Source organism: Mobula birostris, chromosome 31 (genome assembly GCF_030028105.1).
Source record: "Mobula birostris isolate sMobBir1 chromosome 31, sMobBir1.hap1, whole genome shotgun sequence".
NCBI classification, from domain to species: Eukaryota; Metazoa; Chordata; class Chondrichthyes; order Myliobatiformes; family Myliobatidae; genus Mobula; species Mobula birostris.
In genome coordinates, this window is record NC_092400.1 from 27,493,907 (window position 1) to 27,514,295 (window position 20,389).

Below are 20,389 nucleotides of genomic sequence, written 5' to 3' on the forward strand. Positions count from 1 at the left end.
AAAATATCACTTGGATCTCTAGTGTCCTTTGGGGAAGAAAATTTACCATCTTCAGCCAGTCTGACCAACATGTGGCTTCAGCAATGCATTTGTCTGGGTGTATCTACACTCAGGGTCCACTTTGTTAGGTATCTCCTGGACATAATAAAGTGGCCACTGAGTATATTGGGTGGAGAGGTGGAGATACATTTCTACCAAAGGAGGTGTGAGGTGCTCCTTCCCTCCGTTAACCTGCGGGTCACCCTTCAGCAAGGTGTAGCACCTGCTTAGCTCCCTGATCAGGGCTCAGATGATGGATGGTCATATGAGTAATTGGTGCACATCACAAGTCCTGGTTATGTGACCACTGACGCCAGGCAGACAATCTCTGAGGAATATTGATAATGGCCGGGGTCACCCACCTTGTAAAGACACTGCCCAGAAGAAAGCAAGGGCAAACCACTTCTGCAGGAAAATTTGCAATAACTATCATGGTCGTGGGATCAATTGCCCATGTCATACTAAACAGCACATAATGATGATAACAGAGTATATGTTCATGGTCTTCTGCTGCTGTAGCCCATCCATTTCAAGGTTTGATGTGTTGTGTGCTCAGAGGTGCTCTTCTGCACATCACTGCCGCAACACGTGGTTATATGAGTTATGTTGCCTCTCTGTCAGCTTGAACCATTCCGGCCATTCACCTTTGACCTCTCTCATTAACAAGGTGTTTCTGCCCACAGATCTGCCACTCGCTGGATGATTTGTGTTTTTCACGCCATTCTCTGTAAATTTTAGAGATTGTTGCGCGTGAAAATCCCAGGAGATCAGTTGCTTCTGAGATACACAAACCACCCCTTCTGGCACCACCATCAAGTTCACTTAGATCACATTTCTTCCCCATTCTGATACTTGGTCTGATAAGAACTGAAGCCCTTGATCACATTGCATGCTTTTATGCATTAGGTTGCTGCCACGTGATTGACTGATTAGATATTTGTACTTACAGGTGTACCTCATAAAGTGGACACTGAGGGTGGTTGTATCAGGGTAAAATAATTATATAATGAATTCTTTATGTGCTGTTTAAGTAGCGTGTGCCTGGGCTTCAGTTGCTTCCTTAGAGTTGGCTTCATGTTGTAAATATATTTAGCTGGTTGTGCGGTGTTGTCAATGGTAATCAAAGCTGCATCACTCTCCATTGGCTGACACAGTTTATTTCAATTTCTGCTTCTTAAAAAAAACATTCATCAAATAAATTTACATCTCTTTACACAAGCTTGAGTCCTCATGAAATATTTACAAGATATTAGAAAAACTTAAAGTCCCATCAAAGTACATTTTTGACGATACTTAGAAAACAAAATGGCTGCTAATTTCTATGGTCTTAACTTTTCTGATTCCTTGTGGTGCAGTATTTTTAAAGACTTTTCTTTTGTAAATGAATTGTACCTTGCATGCATGGTTTGGAGAAGCTAAAACCAAGTTAGAACTGGAGATAGAGCTGGACCGACCCACACTATACCTTGGCAATACGTTCAAATCTCCTCAACAGCTTCTCAAAGAATATACTGACCCATTTTTTTTAAACAGAAAGTTTGGTGTGAAAACACACATTGATTTTAGTATACAAATATGTCAACTTTACAATATTGTTAAAATCTCTGTTATTACCATGTGTGGAGGAATTTCGTACAAGCACATAAACATTTTGTACACTGATATGGCACTGCAGATTTCAGCCCAACCATTGAAAATTCAGATTCCAAGTCACTTGTGTTTCTACCTGGGCCTAGAGATTCTTTGATGCTGAAGAGTGCTTTGCTGGGGTGCTGCCCCTGGGGGCCTTCAGCATTTTGGGTGAGAAAGTGAGGGGGAAAACAATATTCCAACATCCATTTCGCACACGTTTAAATCGCAAATCTCAAAACCCACACAAAAAAAGTAAATTAAATCAGCATTAATCACAAAGTAACATGAGAAGGGCAAACTGCAACCATGGCAGGAGATCATAAACTGACATTTCTTGACGAGAACAGTAACTTCTATTAATTAGGCAGCTCTGGGTCAGATTTACTCTTGAGTGCTTGGATGAGACATGCTGCAGTTGGGCATTGGGACAGAGATTGCAGCATCCATGCGTAACCACGTCAAACGCATGGAAGACTGCGATGACATTCGCCATGGTATGCAAAAGAACTTTGGGACCTTGGTCCCTTATTTTCCTTAAGTTTGTTAAAAATGGCTAATAGACTCAGCATAGCTCAGTGCATGGTCTCTCAGCAAGGGCTTTGCAAAGTGGAGCTTAAGTCTTTCACTCAGAAAGGGAACAACACTGAAGTTTGGGAAAGTTTTAATTGCGATTTTAAATTTACCTTCCGCAGTGGATCAGCAATTAAAATCCTCACTGGTCACTTGAGTTGCTGCCAATATTTTCACCTCTCTATGCAGCAGGTGAAGATGTCAGCCTCCTATCTGCCAGCCACGTCCTTCGCAGCACGCCCACTGCGGGTGCGGAAGATTCTGTCTGATAAGGCCCATTATTCAAGGCTGGATCAAGGTCAGAAGAGGCCCATAAAGGTACTTTGTTGGGAAGTGTGCACCAGGCCTCAGGGAACAACAGGCATCTTTTGCCCTCCACCCATCGGCAGACCCCACTGACCAAGTCAGCAATGAGCAATGTGCCATTCATTACCCCATCAGATGTGAGATAAACTGTGACATTTAAATAAGAACAGACAGTTAAAATATATATATTTTTTTAAATCCAGGGGGTTAAAACATGCATTTTATCCTACAAACCAAAACTTGGAGTTCTGAACACTGGCTGAGAGTAGTCTTCGGCCAACTCGGGGCTGCATTGCAAGATTTTAAAGACTTAATGCACTCACAGAAATCCGACTCAGGTTCCTGGACATCGCCAGGGTTGGCAACTTGCATCCTGATGTCACTCGGGCTTCTCAGACTGAGGCACACCTAAACAGATTATCCTGCTCCACTATTAATGTTCAAGGCATTCCTGATCCACAACATGGGTGACTAAGGCAATGATCCTTTTGCATTTCTGTCCATTTTGTTGGTGTTTGCACCCACTTACTCTTTTGCTGATTTATTTCATGTGCCCCCACTCACACGTTGGAACTCCCTCCTTCAAGACCTAAATCCAATCATTATCACCACCACCTGACCACTCCCAGTTCCAGTGTCCCAGACCTCAACTCTTCCCTACCATCTGCACCTTTCATTGGGCTACGTGCTCAGACCACCCGACAACGCTTGGCCTCATTGTCTTCTCCCACTAGCTGTGCAGTGGCAGAACTAACACAGCTCATTCATTAGACCCTGCTCCTCAAACATATTAGAATCTTGCTGCTGAGGGTGCTGTTGAAGATTTCAGTCTCAATTGACTCATCTTATTTTGAGAGATTTAAAAATTTCTGGGCCAAAAGGATGCTTAAAAATAAAGTGGCAAATGAATGCGGGAGCTTACCCATTTCTGCCTTTTCATAGCCCTGCTAGTTTCCAGTCCTGATCAGTCAGGAATTCAAATCTGTTTCTCTCTGAGCGACTGAGTGTTTCCAGAACTGACCATAAACTGGAACTTTAAGATTTCTCTCGCTCTAGAAGGAACAATTCAACTGAACAGAAACAAAGGCCAAAATCCTCTCCAACTCTTGACTGAACTGGCCTTTGTATCTTCAGTAGAACTTCTGGGTCCTCTTAAGGAGATCCCCCACAACGTATTCTACTCTTGATGAATAGCAACAGAGCACTATTTTTTGTACAATCTTGGAAGTAAAATCAATTGTTAATACACAAAACAGAAATGGGTCCTAATTTAGGTAATGGATACTGAAAAGCAAAGGCATCACAATTGACCTTGCCCAATCATGGACTATTTCCGAATCTCCAGAAACAGTTCCTAAAGTGGATATCAAATTCCAAATGATGGTCATACTGTTACAATACAAGTAACAATTGATTGATTTTTCTTATTTTTCAGCTAGGCCCAATTTTTGCATCGATAGACAAATCAAGCAGCCAATAAGTGGCTTCGCTGTTAAAGTGGCATTTGTGACCAAAATACTTATATATACAAATTGAACCAATAAAAACGATTTTGAATGAATGAGATCTACATATAAGATAAGTTTTGGTTGAACTAAAACATTCGCAGGAGTACCTGAACCATAACACCAAAACCAAGCTGAATCATGCCGGTTATATTGAAAGTGAAGCTGTATGAGAGTCTTTCATTATCTCACATTGGCTTCTTGAAGGTAGATTATGGTCTGATCCTGAATTGCTTTTCAACTGTGACCAACTCCAAAGGATGGCAGTTTAAATGAATTGATTACATTCTCAATGATATTAAATGTAATTGATGTGATTCCCACAAGAAAAAGAGATCGGTACAAAAATGGATTCTCTAATTTGAAACATGTTTAAAAGTGTTCAGTTTAAGACCAGCATCCAGCCATTTGGAAATCCTGCTGACTCACCAAGTAATCTTTGCTGCACTCCCCTTCTGGTTGCTGGGGCCTCAATTTCTACACTCCATTCTGACTGGCTGGGGCCAAGGTTCCCTTGCTCCTTCTGAGTTGCTGAGGCCCCGGTTCCCATACTGTTTTCCGACTCACCAAGGCCAGTTTTCCCAAATTCCTTTTCAACTCTGCAGTGACACTGTTCCTATCCTCCCATGGAACTCGCTGTACTTAAGGTGAGCAAGTCCCCTTTGGGATGGCAGGGTGGAGAAATATCTCTACCAAAGGAGGTGTAAGGCGCTCCTTCCCTCCGCTAGCCTGCAGGTCACCCTTGGGCAAGGTGTAGCAGCAGCTTAGCCACCCCCCCACCCCCCGATCAGGATCACGTGAAGCCATGGGAGCAAGTGATGGATGGTCATATGAGCAGCTAGAGCATATCACAAATCCTGGTTATGTGACCACTGACGCCAGGTAGACCATCTCTAAAGAGTATTGATAATGGCTGGAGTCACCCATCTTGTAAAGACACTGCCCAGAAGAAGGCAGAGACAACCTACTTCTGTAGAAAAGTTTGCCAGGGTCAATCATGGTCATGGAAACATCACGATCGCTCACATCGTATGACATGGTGCATAACGAGTGAATATCTCCATTAAATCTAGATTCAGTGGGAAACTTGTTATAATACTGGATAACATCTTTAAAAGGTGAATTTATAATGTGAAAGGGTATTAAATGGAATAGTATCCAATAGTCTAGAAAAGCTGCTGTTCTTGCACCACCGAAGTCCCAAGTACGCCAGGTTATTGGAGTTTATTATATTTAATCACCAATGTATGGTTATGCCTTCCTTCAATAAGCCTGGGTTAATTTTCACCTGCCTTCCCTTGTGTGGTTTGCCTACTCCATACTCGTCTGGGCCCAGTCTGAATAGGCCTGGTTAAGTTAGATCCTGTGTGGTTGAGACCCATGGTTCCCTTGGGCCCAGTTTGGTTAGGCTTGGCTTGACTCTGCTGGGATGTGGTTAGGCTGAATTCAGACTACAAATAATTGACTCTTGACCATGAAAATCGAGCTGCAATATTCCTTAACAGAGCAACATTCCAACGTCCTGACAAGTTACTCAACATTGTGACCTGGAGCTGCAGAGGGAGATAACTGGGAGTCAAGTCATCCACTCCACAGTGAAAAACAAGGTTCTGCAAGGGATGGGCAGCATCTCCTGTGAACAAGAGCTCTGTCAGGAGAGTGTAATGTGGAATCTGCCCATGTGCATTACTGAAAAGCAGAAGTCATAATAAATTAGTGTCACCTTTTGCCAACTTCCCACTCTTCAAGCATTTTCCGGACATTTCCTGAGGGCGGATTCTGTTGTCAAGGCTCTACTCCAAGTCTGGTCAAGCACACCTGAACATTCGTCATGTAAAATACAGTCAACAGTCAAGGCTAGAAAGTTAGATTAGAAAGAAGATGTTTCTATCTTGTTGAGGAAGATGTTAATTTAAAAGTGAAATTTTAAAGTAGAAGGTGTCAATTTGTAAAATTGAACTTTATTGAAATGTTAGCATGCTTTAAATGATCATTGGTCCAGACATTTAACATCACCATTCAGTGGCATCCTTGGGGAATGTACTAACCATAACTCAATTTATACAGGAGAGCAAAGGGTTGCCACAGGTTGAATTTTCCCACAGCTCCAGAGACCTAAGTTCGAGCCTGACCTTCCGTGCTGTCCGTATGCAGTTTGTATGTTCTCCCTGTGACTGCATTCCCCACCATCCACAATTTCCCCAGATGCTCCAAGTTTCCCACCACATTCCAATGGTTCTGTGGTTAATTGGTCACTGTAGAGAGGTATGAGTTCACACTTAATAGGTGTGTGAGAGACCAAGTTCCAGAGAAATAAATGGAAGAATGGGATTTGTCTGAGAGCTAGTATAAGTAATGGGCTGAATGTTCTCCTTTTGTGTCAGAAGGAAATGAATATAAGAAGATTGGTGAGCCAGCAAGGAACAGGGAACAGTTGTACTGAGGAGACCTATGGTTACTCTGATCTGATTCACCTGCCCACTCACAAACAGTCCTGATGAAAAGCCTCACACTGAACATCAACTCTTTATTCCCCTCCATAGATATTGCCTGACCTGCTGAGTTCCTCCAGCATTTTGTGTGTATTGGTCTAGTTCCCAACCCCAGGATGGGACCCCTGTTCTAGATGATTGGTGAGCCGACAAGAAACAGGGAACAGAATCTCTGTTTATCTGCAGAATCTCTTGTTTTTAACCGTTTAATCTCTCACCCTTCTGCGGGCTCCCATTTCCTGCCTGAGTGGAAACTCAAGGAACTACACAGATTGAAAAGAAAAGGATTATGTTTATGTGTCACATGTGCTTTGAAATGTACAGTGAAATGCATCATTTGCATCAAGTTAAACCAGCTGGGCAGCCTGCAAGTGTCACCAGGCTTCTGGCCCACAACTCACTGTCCCTAACTGTTCGTCTTTAGAAGGTGGGAGGAAACTGGAGCACCCGGAGGAAACCCATGTGTTCACAGGGAGAAGGTACAAACTCCTTACAGACAGTGGCGGGGAGGGAACCCTGATCTTACAGCTGGCATTGAAAAGCGTTGTGTTAACAACTATGTTCCTGCGCTGCCCATACTGTAATCTGGAGCCAAAAAAATATTGCTGACGGAACTTAACAGGCCAGACTGCCCTAAACGTCCTAAGACGTCAATCGTTCCCTCTGCCCCTGCAGATGCAGCCTGGTTTAGAGGACATGTGCTACCATGTGAGGCTGGACAAACCTGGGTTGTTTCCTCTGGAGTGGTGAAGGCTGAGGGGAGATCTGATAGAGGTGTTTAAGATTATGAGAGGCATGGATAGAGTTGACAGGCAGTAAATTTTTCCCAGGGGTAGAAACGCTTAATATTAGAGGATATACATTGGAAGTGCAAGGGGGTAGGTTCAAAGGGGATGTGAGGGGGAAGTTTTTTACTCAGACAGTCATGGATGCCTGGTATGGTGGTGGATAATGTTTCCTCTAAGGTGTGCGTGAGCCCACATCTTTTGCCACTAGCACACAAAAGATTGTCACTGTCTACCTCATTGGCACGTTAAGTATATTTCACGATTGTACACAATCACATTTCCTTCCCCGGTTTCTGTTGACAAGGCGGAGTTTGTGATGATTTGTCTGCAGATCTTAGAACTGACTTATTTATATTGCTTTTATTGAAGAAATTACTCAGTGCACACATGTTGTTGTCACTAGGCAAAAAAATTGCACGGCACAAGATTTTTGCACACACTGGTCCTTAGAGAGAACATCAGGGGTGGAGGCAAACACATTAGAAATTTTAAAGAGACGTTTAGATAGGCACATGAATATGAGGAAGATGGAGGAATATGGACATTATGTAGGTAGGAGGGATTAGTTTTGGGTTTTTTTTTGATTTACTTTTTAGCTGGCTAGGCACAACATCCCTGTGTTGTAATGTTCCATGGTCTATGTTCCATATATGAATTCTTCCAACAGTTTGTATTCTGCCTGAGTGACGATGACCGGGAAACGTTTGCCTTCTCATCAGTGACTGGCACTTTTCTGTGCACAGCTTGAAAGCTATTCTTTAGCTGCGGGCCTAATGTCACAGCTCTTCTTGCACTCCGGTTATAGCTGAGGTAGTCATGGACACCGATCGAGGTGGGACCACCAGGATGGCATGATTGGAAAATTACTTCAGCCATGAGCAACCATTTCTCATAATGAGTTAGTGAAGGACTTTGACCAGGGGTTGAGAGATTGAAATGGAAGACAACATGGGCCAGCCAGAAGGAATATTGCAGCTCTTCTTCTCTGACTTCTCCAAACCAATTTAGAAGCATCACACCACACAACATTATGACCAGGCACAGAAATGTACCCCTAAAGACTTAAAAGATGTTAATGTAAAACTCTTGTTCCATGGTTTTGGTAACCCTTTCCAATCGGCCTAACAAAATGAAGTCTCTTTCTTCCTCTCCCATTTCTTGATTCCTCCAACTATATACAAGTCAAGGCAGCGGCGAACGTCCCAGCTCTGTAACTGATGTCTGAATGTGATGCCATCCATGACTGCACAGGGCTCTGTGGCTTAGAGTCCATGAGGTCAGTACTGTGGACTGAAAGATGCTGAGAATGACTCCCGACCGGGCCCATCAAAGCCTTGCTTTGGGAATTGTCCTGGGCTGCAAAAAAAAAAATCAATACATACAGTCAGTAAGTTGCCTAGAAACCCAGACATACACATATTTATGGAATCACATGCACAAGAAAGCACAGATACACACATCTTTTAACCTTGAATATATCATTATGGCGCTCAATATATTGTAGTTTTGGCAGTGGTTATTATACGGTCTGTGTTTCCACAAATAATCGTTCTATTTAATATCAGAAAAGGTAGACAATATATAACCTGAAATTCTTGCTCTCCATGAACATCCTCGAGACAGAAGGAAAAAACCCCAAAGAATGAATGGCAGAAAAAAGATGTGAGAACCCCAAAGTCCCCTGCCTCCTCCCACACACAACCAGCATTAACCCTCCCCCTCCCTCTCCCTCTCCCCGAAATTATTCTAGCATAAAGCATCAGCATTCCCACCACCCACCATGCAAGCAACAGCAAAGTCCCCAAAGGAAGATCATGGTCTACAGTCCGTCAAAAACTAACTGTTCACTCCAATATTTTCAACATTCCACAGGCTCCTTCTCTCTCTCACTAGCAACCTAGCAATCGCAGGTCTTCTAGAGGACTTGGCTGACGGAAGGCAATGATCCCATCATCCATTTTCCTAGGTACAGTGCAGAGGGGATGGATCTAAAGTCAACCCTTTACAAACTGATGGGTAAAAACAGGTTGAAGACATGAACTCATCAACTCAGGGCTCTGGATTGTAGTTTACTGATATCATATGTACATGCTGTCTTATATGTGCCTTGTGATGTGGGTGACTGCTTTTACTGTGTTTTTCACCTTATTCTGTTTGATTGTATTCATGTATGGTTGAATGACATTTAAACTTGAATTTTGAACTATGAACTAACTACAGAGAAAGTTTCCTCTTCTCTGCCCCCAGCAAGGTGTCAGTCTCCAAGTTCTGAACAGCACACCACATTGCATCAGGTTTGATCTTCTACCACTCATCAGGGTGCCTTATCCTTCAGAGTGAGATCACCAACAGGCAAATGTTGCCCAATTTTTGAGACAATAAACTGGGGGCAACATGCCATAGTTAGTCAAGTCCCTGCCTCACAGTGACAAAATCCTGACCCCAGGTGCGGATCTGCGCGATTTGTAGGTTCTCACTGTGGTTGTGAGGTACTCCCTCCCACTGACATACGGATTGGTAGGTTAATTGGACAACGTAAGTTGTCCCTAGTGTGCAGATGGTGATAGAATCTGAGAGAAATCAATGAGAATGTGGAGAGGATAAAAGAAGGATTAATCTAGGATTAGATTAATTGGGTAGTTAATGGTCAGTGCTAATTCGATAGACTGTAGGATCTGTTTCTCGGCTGTATCTCTTGAGACGCTGAGGATTTATGACTTTCCTAAACCTATTTCATGTTGCAGGCTAGCAGAAATTTGGCCATGTTTATTCTCGCTGTTACAATTGAGGAAGGAAGTACAGAAACATTAGGTCCCACACCACCAGGTTCAGGAAAAGTTACTACCCTACAACCAATAGACTTCTGGATAACTTCACTCACCTCAACTCTGAGGTAATTCCACAATCTACAGACTCTCTGTCAAGGACTTATAACTCATGTTCTCAATATTATTTTTTAATTTATCTGTATCTATCCATCTATTCATTTATATATTTTGCTTCGTTTGCCTTCTTTTGCACAATGGTTGTTTGTCGATCTTTGGGTGTAGTTTTTAACTGATTCTGTAGTATTCCTTTGTTTTCCTGTGAATGCTGGTGAAACACAACAATGACTTGCTGGTAGCAAATGAAATGACCAACTACTGTATTAATCACAGTTCAGAAATATCAGAATCTGGTAACCAGTCACTGAAATCAATAGCCTGTAACTGCCCTTTCGGGCTTGAGCTTTTCAACAGTAGAAGAGGCTGTGGATAGACATAACTGTAAAGATGAAGCCACACTCAGGTTGGAGGAACAACACCTTATATTCCGTCTGGATAGCCTCCAACCTGATGGCATGAACATTGACTTCTCTAACTTCCGCTAATGCCCGCCTCCCTCTCGTACCCCATCCGTTATTTATTTATATACACACATTCTTTCTCTCTCTGTCCTTTTTCTCCCTCTGTCCCTCTCACTATACCCCTTGCCCATCCTCTGGGTTTCCCCTCCTCCCCCTTTTCCTTCTCCCTGGGCCTCCTGTATCATGATCCTCTCATTTCCCTTTTGCCAATCAACTGTCCAGCTCTTGGCTCCATCCCTCCCCTTCCTGTCTTCTCCTATCATTTTGGATCTTCCCCTCCCCCTCCGACTTTCAAATCTCTTTCTAGCTCTTCTTTCAGTTAGTCCTGATGAAGGGTCTCAGCCCGAAATGTCGACTGCACCTCTTCCTAGAGATGCTGCCTGGCCTGATGCGTTCACCAGCAACTTTGATGTGTACAACAGGAATTCTGCAGATGCTGGAAATTCAAACAACACACATCAAAGTTGCTGGTGAACGCAGCAGGCCAGGCAGCATCTGTAGGAAGAGGTGCAGCCCGAAATGTCGACTGCACCTCTTCCTACAGATGCTGCCTGGCCTGCTGCGTTCACCAGCAACTTTGATGTGTGTAACTTTGATGCGTGTTGCTTGAATTTCCAGCATCTGCAGAATTCCTAGTGTTGACGTTAAATTTGTTAACTTAACAGCAGCAGTTCAATGCAATACATAATCGAGCAGAGAAAAGAATAATAATAAATAAAATAACAAATAACAATAATAAATAACCAAGTAAATCAATTATGTATATTGAATAGATTTTTTAAAATGTGCAAACCAAAATACTGTATATTAAAAAAAATGAGGTAGTGTCCAAAGATTCAATGTCCATTTAGGAATCAGATGGCAGAGAGGAAGAAGCTGTTCCTGAATTGTTGAGTGTGTGCCTTCAGGCTTCTGTATCTCCTACCTGATGGTAACAGTGAGAAAAGGGCATGCCCTGGGTGCTGGAGGTCCTTAATCATGGACGCTGCCTTTCTGAGACACTGCTCCCTAAAGATGTCTTGGGTACTTTGTAGGCTAGTGGCCAAGATGGAGCTGACTAGATTTACAACCTTCTGCAGCTTCTTTCGGTCCTGTGCAGTAGCCCCTCCATACCAGACAGTGATGCAGCCTGTCAGAATGCTCTCCACAGTACCACTATAGAAGTTTTCGAGTGTATTAGTTGACATGCCAAATCTCTCCAAACTCCTAATGAAGTATAGCCGCTGTCTTGCCTTCTTTATAACGACATTGATATGTTGGGACCAGGTTAGATCCTCAGAGATCTTGACACCCAGGAACTTGAAGCTACTCACTCTCTCCACTTCTGATCCCTCTATGAGGATTGGTATGTGTTCCTTCGTCTTACCCTTCCTGAAGTCCACAATCAGCTCTTTCGTCTTACTGACGTTGAGTGCCAGGTTGTTGCTGCAACACCTCTCCATTAGTTGGCATATCTCACTCCTGTACGCCCTCTCGTCACCACCTGAGATTCTACCAACAATGATTGTATCGTCACTGTTTGGCTGATTTAGGCGCCAGGCCAGATTGAAAAGGTCAGCATGTCAGGGCTGGAGGCAAGGGAAGGGCTAGTGTTCAGCTCACTGCTCACGAGGTTTACTCATCTCTGCGCTGAACTGAGGCTGCTGCCTGTAACTTGGATCAGCTGTGACTGTCTCAGTGACTCTGATGAACCAGTTCTGAATGCTATTTGCTTACTTTTATTGTTTGCACAATTTATTTCTGCACATTGACTGTTTGACGGTCTTCTTTTTTAATGGGTTCTATTGGGTTTCTTTGTTTTGTGGCCGCCTGTAAAGCGACGAATCTCAAGGCTGTATATAGTATACATACTTTGATAATAAAAGTACTTTGAACTTTTTTTGGAACTTTGAATGTCTGCAAGAAAATGGACCTCAAGGTAGATATCTATGTAGTTTGATATTAAGCTTACTTTGAACTTTGAAATATTCATGCCCATCAGAATGGGCTAATTAACTCATGCTGTTGAAATGGAACCTAAATCATTCAGAGAAGGTACTTGCCACCACATCTAGTCTTAGGTGGCGCATTAAACACGCAGGTGCTGAACATTTCGCTGCCAAGGTACAGAATGAACATTTGAATCCCAGTCCGTGACAAACCTTCAGAACTACTTGCCCCTTCCCTGAATAAATGAGAGAGAAAACCTTATGAGCTTTCAATTGATACCTGGTATATTGTGCTCAGTTCTGGTTACATCATTATAGGATGGATGTGAAAGCTTCAGAGATGACACGGAGGAGATTTACCAGGATGATGCCTGGATTAGAGAACTTGTCTTATGAGGATAGGTCAATTGAGCTAGTGCTTTTCTTTTTGGAGCGAAGGAGGATAAGATGAGACTTGATGGAGGTGTACAAGATGATAAGAGGCATAGATCATGTGGACAGTCAGAGACTTTTCCCCAGGGTGGAAATGGCTACTTCAGAGAGACATAACTTCAAGGAAATGGAAGGAAAGTTAGAGGAGGGGATGTCAAACATAGATTTGTGAGAAAGAGGAGAGGAGAGAGGGGAGAGGGGAGAGGGGACAGAGAGATATGTACACATATATATGCACCAAAACTGCTGCCAGGGCTGATGTTTTAGGCCAATACTTTAGGGATATTTAAGAGACTCTGAGTAGGCTCATGGATCAAAGGAAAATGGAGGGCTATATGGGAGGAAGCATTAAATTAATCTTGGAGTATTTTAAAGGGTTGGTACAATATTGTGGGCCGAAGGGCTTGTACTGTTCTATGTTCCATAATACAAAAGTATATGGCAACACAAGAGCCTTCTATAATGAGTCAAACGAAGGGAAAAGTAAGTGTCAGGAACGCCCACACTGGAACTTCCTCATCAGCCAATACAAAAACAGTATTAATGGACCCATATTGACATCTATATCACACACTGTACCAGGAGACACAATGCTGTGGGACTAAGACAAAGAGGCCGTGAACAACACAATAATCAGACAGTACTCATTAAAAAAAATAACATTCCTGTTTTTACAAACTGCCGTTGACCTCCAGAAGAACAATTGTGCATTCTTGTAAATTTCTTTTGGGGGGGAATATAAAAGGCCAAGCAATTCTTGCGATGGCCTTCAGATAAAAGCAGCAGAGTTGCAGATTGGGAATGCGCAGTGAACTGCTGCTGCACAGGAGGGGAGCACCACAGTGCCAATGCTGCTGCCAGTTCGGGGGTCCCTCGTGACGTCACTCAGCTGCATTATTTGGAGGATCAATCAGTGCACAGCCCCTAGAAACTGAGCTGGAAGAGAAAGTTATTTATGAAAATGGAACTTAGAGCCATTTCCATGGAAACAATTGAGTAAGTTTGTATAGCTGAACTCGCCTTGACAATGTGTCACACACCTTTTGTTTTAAAGTGACCTATTCTCCTCTTGCAACCTCCTTCTAACCTCTTGCATCAAACAGCACACCCACAAAAGCAGGTCAAAAGCACTGGGTCTCCAGCACCAGACCCCTGCAGTTTTATCAATCCATCATTCGTTGACAGTCAAAGTCCCTGCGTTACTCCCCAGCAATGCACAGGGTAACCCTCCGCTGCTCAGGGGCTTTCTCTGCTCCCCTCGTTGGGGCTTAGGTTTACAATCCTCAAACACATCAAACGTATATTTCAATATTTATCACATTATATACAGTATATACAAATGAACTGAGCAATATAAATGATAAATTGCTCCTGTTATTTGAGAAACATAGATGCATTATCTGGCCAAACATGAAACAATGCAAATGTCTAATGCAAACTGACAGATTGGCAGATGTAATGATGGATAAGCAGGAAAGCTTGATAAGCAGCCCCCGACTATCCCTGGGCTAGGAAGGAGAGATTTCAGCCAGCGTCGTGCTTCAGTTCAAATATCTGTGATGCTAGGATTGAGCGTCGCTGCGATGTCTTCTCCGGTCATTCGCAACCCGCTGACACACTGGGGGCTGAATTCAATTGCCCCGGAAAATGTCCACCGTTCTCATGCATTTTGACAGCTACCCAGGCGTACTCTGGTTTTGTGATTTCTGCTTATTGGAATGGTTTCAGCTTCCAGCAAATGCTGACCAATCTATTGATTGGGAGCTTCACCATCAGGGGGCCAAAAATGTGAGTGTGGCTGGCTCTAATTAAAGATAACCCACAATACTAGGATGTTTACAAGAACATTGCCAGAGCTGGGGCACCCGAGTTATAAGGAAAGATTGAACAGGTCAGGACTTTATTCCTTAGAATGTATAAGATTGAGGGGACATTTGATAGAGGTATACACAATTATGAGGGGCAAATGCAAGCAGGTTTTTTCCAGAGATTGAATGAAATGACAACCAGATGTCATGGGTAAAGGGTGAAAGGTGAAAAGTTTAAGGGGTATATGGGGGGAACCTTCTTCACACAGAGGGTTGTGAGAGTGTGGAACGAGCTGCCAGCAAAAGTGGGGCATGACAGCATGATTTCAATGTCTAAGAAGTTTGGATGGGTACATGGACGGCAGGGATATGGAGGACTGTGGTCCCACTGCAAGTCAATGGGAGTAAGTTTAAATGGTTTGGCACAGACTAGATGGGCCGAGTGGCCTATTTCTGTGCTGTACTGTTCTATGACTCCATGACTAAAAGCTCTTCATGCACGGTGAACCCTCAATGCAGTAGATTCTATCAGCTATTCTACTGGTGAATCTGACCTGCGAAAGAAGGGGAAATGCTGAATTATCAAAGAAAGTAGGCTCCAATGCTTTTACGGAGAACTTTGTAGAGGAGGCACAAAGCAGAGGAGATGTCCCACAACTGCAAGCAGCCACTAAAACATGGACAGAAGACAATGGTAGCCAATGACAGAAACCAATCCCAAAAACTAGGATAGAAGTTGCAAGAAGTTCCATGATTTTGCAATGGCTGGCATCACTGGATATATCATTTTGTGATCTCTTACCTAATTATTGGCCTGGATTGAAATATATTCTGCTCTAAATTAACTTCTTCGAGCACCTACACACCATCCGCCACAAGCAGGACTTCCCAGTGGCCAAACATTTTAATTCTGATTCCCATTCCCATTCCGAAGTATCAGTCCATGGCCATCTCTTGTGCCAAGATGAGGCCACCCTCAGGGTGGAGGAGCAACACCTTATATTCCATCTGAGTAGCCTCCAACCTGATGATATGAATATCAATTTCTCTACCGGTTCCCCTCCTCCCCATTCCTCTATTCCCTAATCTTACCTCTTCTCACCTGACTAATTATTCTCCCTCGGTCCCCTCTTCATTCCCTTTCTCCTATGGTCCACTCTCCTCTCCTATCACATTCTTTCTTCTCCAGCCCTTGACCTTTCCCACCCACCTGGCTTCACCTATCACATTCCAGCTAGCCTCCTTCCCCTCCCCCCATCTTTTTATTCAGGCATCTCTCCCCTTCCTTCTCAGTCCTGATGTAGGGTCTCGGCCCGAAACATCGACTGTTTATTCATTTCCATAGATGCCACCTGGCCTGCTGAGTTCCTCCAGCATTATGTGTGTGTGTGTGTGTGTGTGTGTGTGTGTGTGTGTGTGTGTGTGTGTGTGTGTGTGTGTGTGTGTGTGTGTATGTGTGAAGTTTACAATTTCTATTGTCTATCCCTTGAGTAGGTTGAACTGTTTGAAATACTGAATTACTGCCTATACATGTTGTACTCAACCCCAGGAAGTGGCAGCACCTTACAGAGTGGACGAGAGAAGTTTGAAGGAACATCAAACACCAGCCGACGGTAGTGATCTGCCATTTGTCACCCTAAATATCTGTGTTTTATTATCATGACGAGGCCCACTTCTTGTACCCATCACCCTGTCATTAGATGGAATGAATGATTTATGTTTTCCCTTAAAAAAGGCACAATTATGAGTCAGAAGAAGATGTTTTTATACAGTACTGAAATGGAATAAGGATAATTTTCCTTCAGCCTTCTTTCAGCACAAACTGTTCTTGGCTGTTACCAGGACTCTGCCCCAAGAAACAACATTTAGCCAACAGAACAAGGTGTCTTACTGTAGGGTTTCTTCGCAATCTCACTGAGGTGGTGAGGAATTAAACAAGCAGACCTCCACCACCCAGGACATGCCTTCTTCTCAGTGCTACCATCGGGAAGGAGGTACAGGAGTCTGAAGGCACACACTCAGCAAACAGCTTCTTCCTCTCTGCGATCTGATTTCTGAATGGAACCCATGAACACTACCTCCCTACTTTTTTCATTTCCTTTTTTTCTACTTATTTAATTTAACTATTTTATTTATATATAACATTTACAGTAATTCAGTTTTCTTTTTTCTCTCTACTATCATGTATTGAATGTACTGCTGCCGTAAAGTTAACAAATTTCACGACATATGCCGGTGATATTAAACCAGATTCTGATTCTGATCCTAAGATGTCGGGGCAGCAACACACTCGGCCTGAAACCTGTCCTGGATTTTGAAAGGGGCTTGAGTGGAGTTTGGAGTCGTGCTTTAGAAATGAAAGGTGGTCAGTTGAAACTCCACCTATAAAGTCAACATACAAGTGAAGTCTCTGCTCTCGTGCACCACAAGGTTACCCATTGTCAAGAACATCTGAACACAGGAAATGAAGAGCAGGAATACCTACTTTTCATATTAGCATGATCGATTAGCCCCAACCTCCAAGAGGACCACAGTCACTGGAATGTCATAGGTCAAAGGGTAGAGGTCAGACTAAGAGTGGTTCACCAGATCTCCAGGTTCAGAGGTTCAGCTCAGGGCTAACAACCCTGACTGGTAAAGCGAAATTGTTACAGAAACAGCAATAAAGAATCCTTCGACATCTGAGTGTGATGCTATTCCTGAGTCTCCACCCAGGACAAGAGTGAAAATCAGGAGGAAGCTACTGACAAAATGAAGGAAGCCCTGAACACTGCCAGAGACGGATGACCTTCACTGCTGCCCCAAATGCCAGTAGTGAAACAGGCAGTAAGTCAGCCCCAAGCCTCAGCTCCTTCACAGGCCAGTTCCCCCTCATCCGCCATTCTTTCAAAAATGTATCTGCCTCCTCTGTAAGTCCCTCACATGATCTAGTCTCTACAGCCCTCTGAGGGAGAAATTTACAGTCATTCATCCCCATCCTGTGAAGAAATTCCTATGCACCTCAGTTTTACAGTACTTTTCCATCTTCCTCCCTCCACCCCCACCAACCCTATGTTGGAATCATGTCCGTTGCCTTGTTCAAGACATTACAACTGGTGGAAATATTTCAACATTGATTAATAATGTCATCCTTCACTAAGATGACAAGCCAAATTGCTGGTGCTGGTGCAGGGCACATCAAAACAAGATTCCCACTCAATCAACACACACAAAATGCTGGAGGAACTCAGCAAGCCCGGCAGCATCAGATCTGCAGATTTTCTCTTCTTTGTGATAAGATTCCCATTTCACGTGCATAGTAAGGGTCCAATTTTGAAGACAATTGTATGGCCGCAAGTAATATGATAGGGCAAGGTTTTAGACTGTAACTCTACTTTTGCCTTCACCCTTTCTTCACACAGAGTCATCATTGGGTCTAATAGAGCCCTCTATAGGACTAAGGTTCACATTGGCAGTTCTCAAGTCAGGACTTGCAAGGCAGCACTAGCACCGCTCTTAACAAGTCTCAGGTGCTTAAGGGACCCACTGATGCGGTATCTCCTACAGGTGTAAGATTCATGCATGCCTGGAGGTGGTTATCAGGATGGCCTTACTGACTTGCATTCAAGATCTTTGATCCTTTCTATTTCTCCTAAGCTACATAAACAGGGTGAAATCCTGATGATTGGAGCCATGGTGGCAGGAGTATCACAAAAAACTAGCAATGAGGTTCTGATGAAAGATACTCCCAGTGGTTAATTAGAATCACCTTTAGTTCAAACAGAGCACTTCCTATAATTTATAAAAACCGGGGACAAGTTGGACATTGGACAATGCAATTTGGAAACAGCAGCATTTGGGTGGAGGCTTGAAGTATCTACCACCAGGGAGGAGGTACAGGAGCCTGAAGATCCACACTCAAAGTTTTCATGACAGCATCTTCCCCTCTGCCATCAGACTTCTGGACGGTCCATGAGCACTACCTCATTTTTCCTAAACATGGGAAAACCTGCAGATGTCGGAAATCCCGAGCAACACGCACAAAATGCCGCTCAACTGGCCAGGCCGCATCTGTGGAAATGAACAAGCAGTCGACGTTTTGAGCCGAGACCCTTCTTCACGACTCGGCGGGTCTGGGTGAGCACATGGTCAAAGAATTGGAGGGCTGCAGAGATCCCAGGGGGGAGTAGTGAGAGAGAGTATCACTGAACTCCCAAAGGGAAGATTTAAACTTCTTCAGGGTAGGCAACCGTCAAAGAGACCACAGTAGCAGTAGTGTCACAAACACGAGAAAATCTGCAGACGCTGGAAATCCAAAGCAACACATGCACGATGCTGGAGGAATTCAGCAGGCTGGGCAGCATCTATGGAAAAAAAATAAACAGTCTACATTTTGGGCCGAGACTCTTCATCAGGACTCATTATTCCTCTTTCGTAATACCTATCTATTTATCTATTTGTGGCGACCCACTTTCTAGCACACACGAACCGGCGCGCACCGGCAGAGAGGCCAGCCCCAAAAAGGGCGCCAGGCTATCTTCACCAGCAGGGGGAAAATCCCGCGCGCGGGAACGGGAAGGCTTAAAAGGAGGCCGCGGAGTTTGAATAAATCTCTTTTATCGCAACTTATTCTAGCGCTGGGTGTAGCACACCGCTACATATTTATCTCTCTATCTACTTATCTATTTACTTACTTGATTGTTTTTATTTATTTATTTTTAGTGTAACTTATAATAAGTTTTGCATACACTATACTGCTGCCACAAAACAAGTTTCATGACTTATGGCAGTGACGACATACCTAATTCTGATTTCAAAGTCAAAGTAAAATTTATTTTCAGAGTACATACATGTCACCACATACAACCCTGAGATTCCTTTTCTGCAGGCATACTTAAAAAATTTATAGAACAGTAACTGTAAACAAGATCAATGGACAACAAATTGTGCAACTGTAGGTATAAATAAATAGCAATAAATAACGAGAGCATGAAATAACTAGATAAAGAGTCCTTAAAGCAAGACCATCGGTTGTGGGAACACCAGAAAGTAGAATGAGTGTATTGTTATCCTCTTTTGTTCAAGAGCCTGATGGTTGACAGGCAGTAACTGCTCTTGAATCCTGAGGAATCTGTACTTTCTACCTGAGGGCAGCAGAGAGGAAAGAGCATGGCCTAGGTGGTGAGGATCTTTGACGATGGATGCTGTTTTTCTATGGCAATGTTTCACGGAGATGTGCTCAATGGTGGGAGGGCTTTACCCGTGATGTACTGGGCCGAATCCACTACCCTTTGTAGGATTTTCCGCTCAAAGGCATTGGTGTTCCCATACCAGGCCATAATGCAGCCAGTCAGCACACTTTCCACCACACATCTATAGAAATTTGCCAAGGTTTTTGATGACATACCAGATCTCTGCAGACTCCTGAGGAAGTAGAGACGCTGCTGAGATTTACTTGCAATTACATGTATGTGATGGGTCCAGGACAGGTCCTCTGAGATAGTGACACTCAGGAATTTAAAGTTGCTGATCCTCCCCACCCCTGATGCTCTGAGGGTTACTGG

At 43.5% G+C, this 20,389-nt stretch overlaps 1 protein-coding gene across 1 annotated transcript in view; it reads right to left on the reverse strand.

Annotated features, from left to right (window-relative positions):
- Nucleotides 1–1,190: 1,190 nt before the first annotated feature.
- The window catches only part of mn1b (meningioma 1b), a 180,180-nt gene continuing 160,981 nt past the window's right edge, over nt 1,191–20,389 (reverse strand). The window contains exon 2 of the mRNA XM_072247992.1: nt 1,191–8,688. Coding sequence (XP_072104093.1) covers nt 8,504–8,688 — 185 coding nt within the window. The 3' untranslated portion in view covers nt 1,191–8,503. The remainder of the gene's footprint in view (nt 8,689–20,389) is intronic.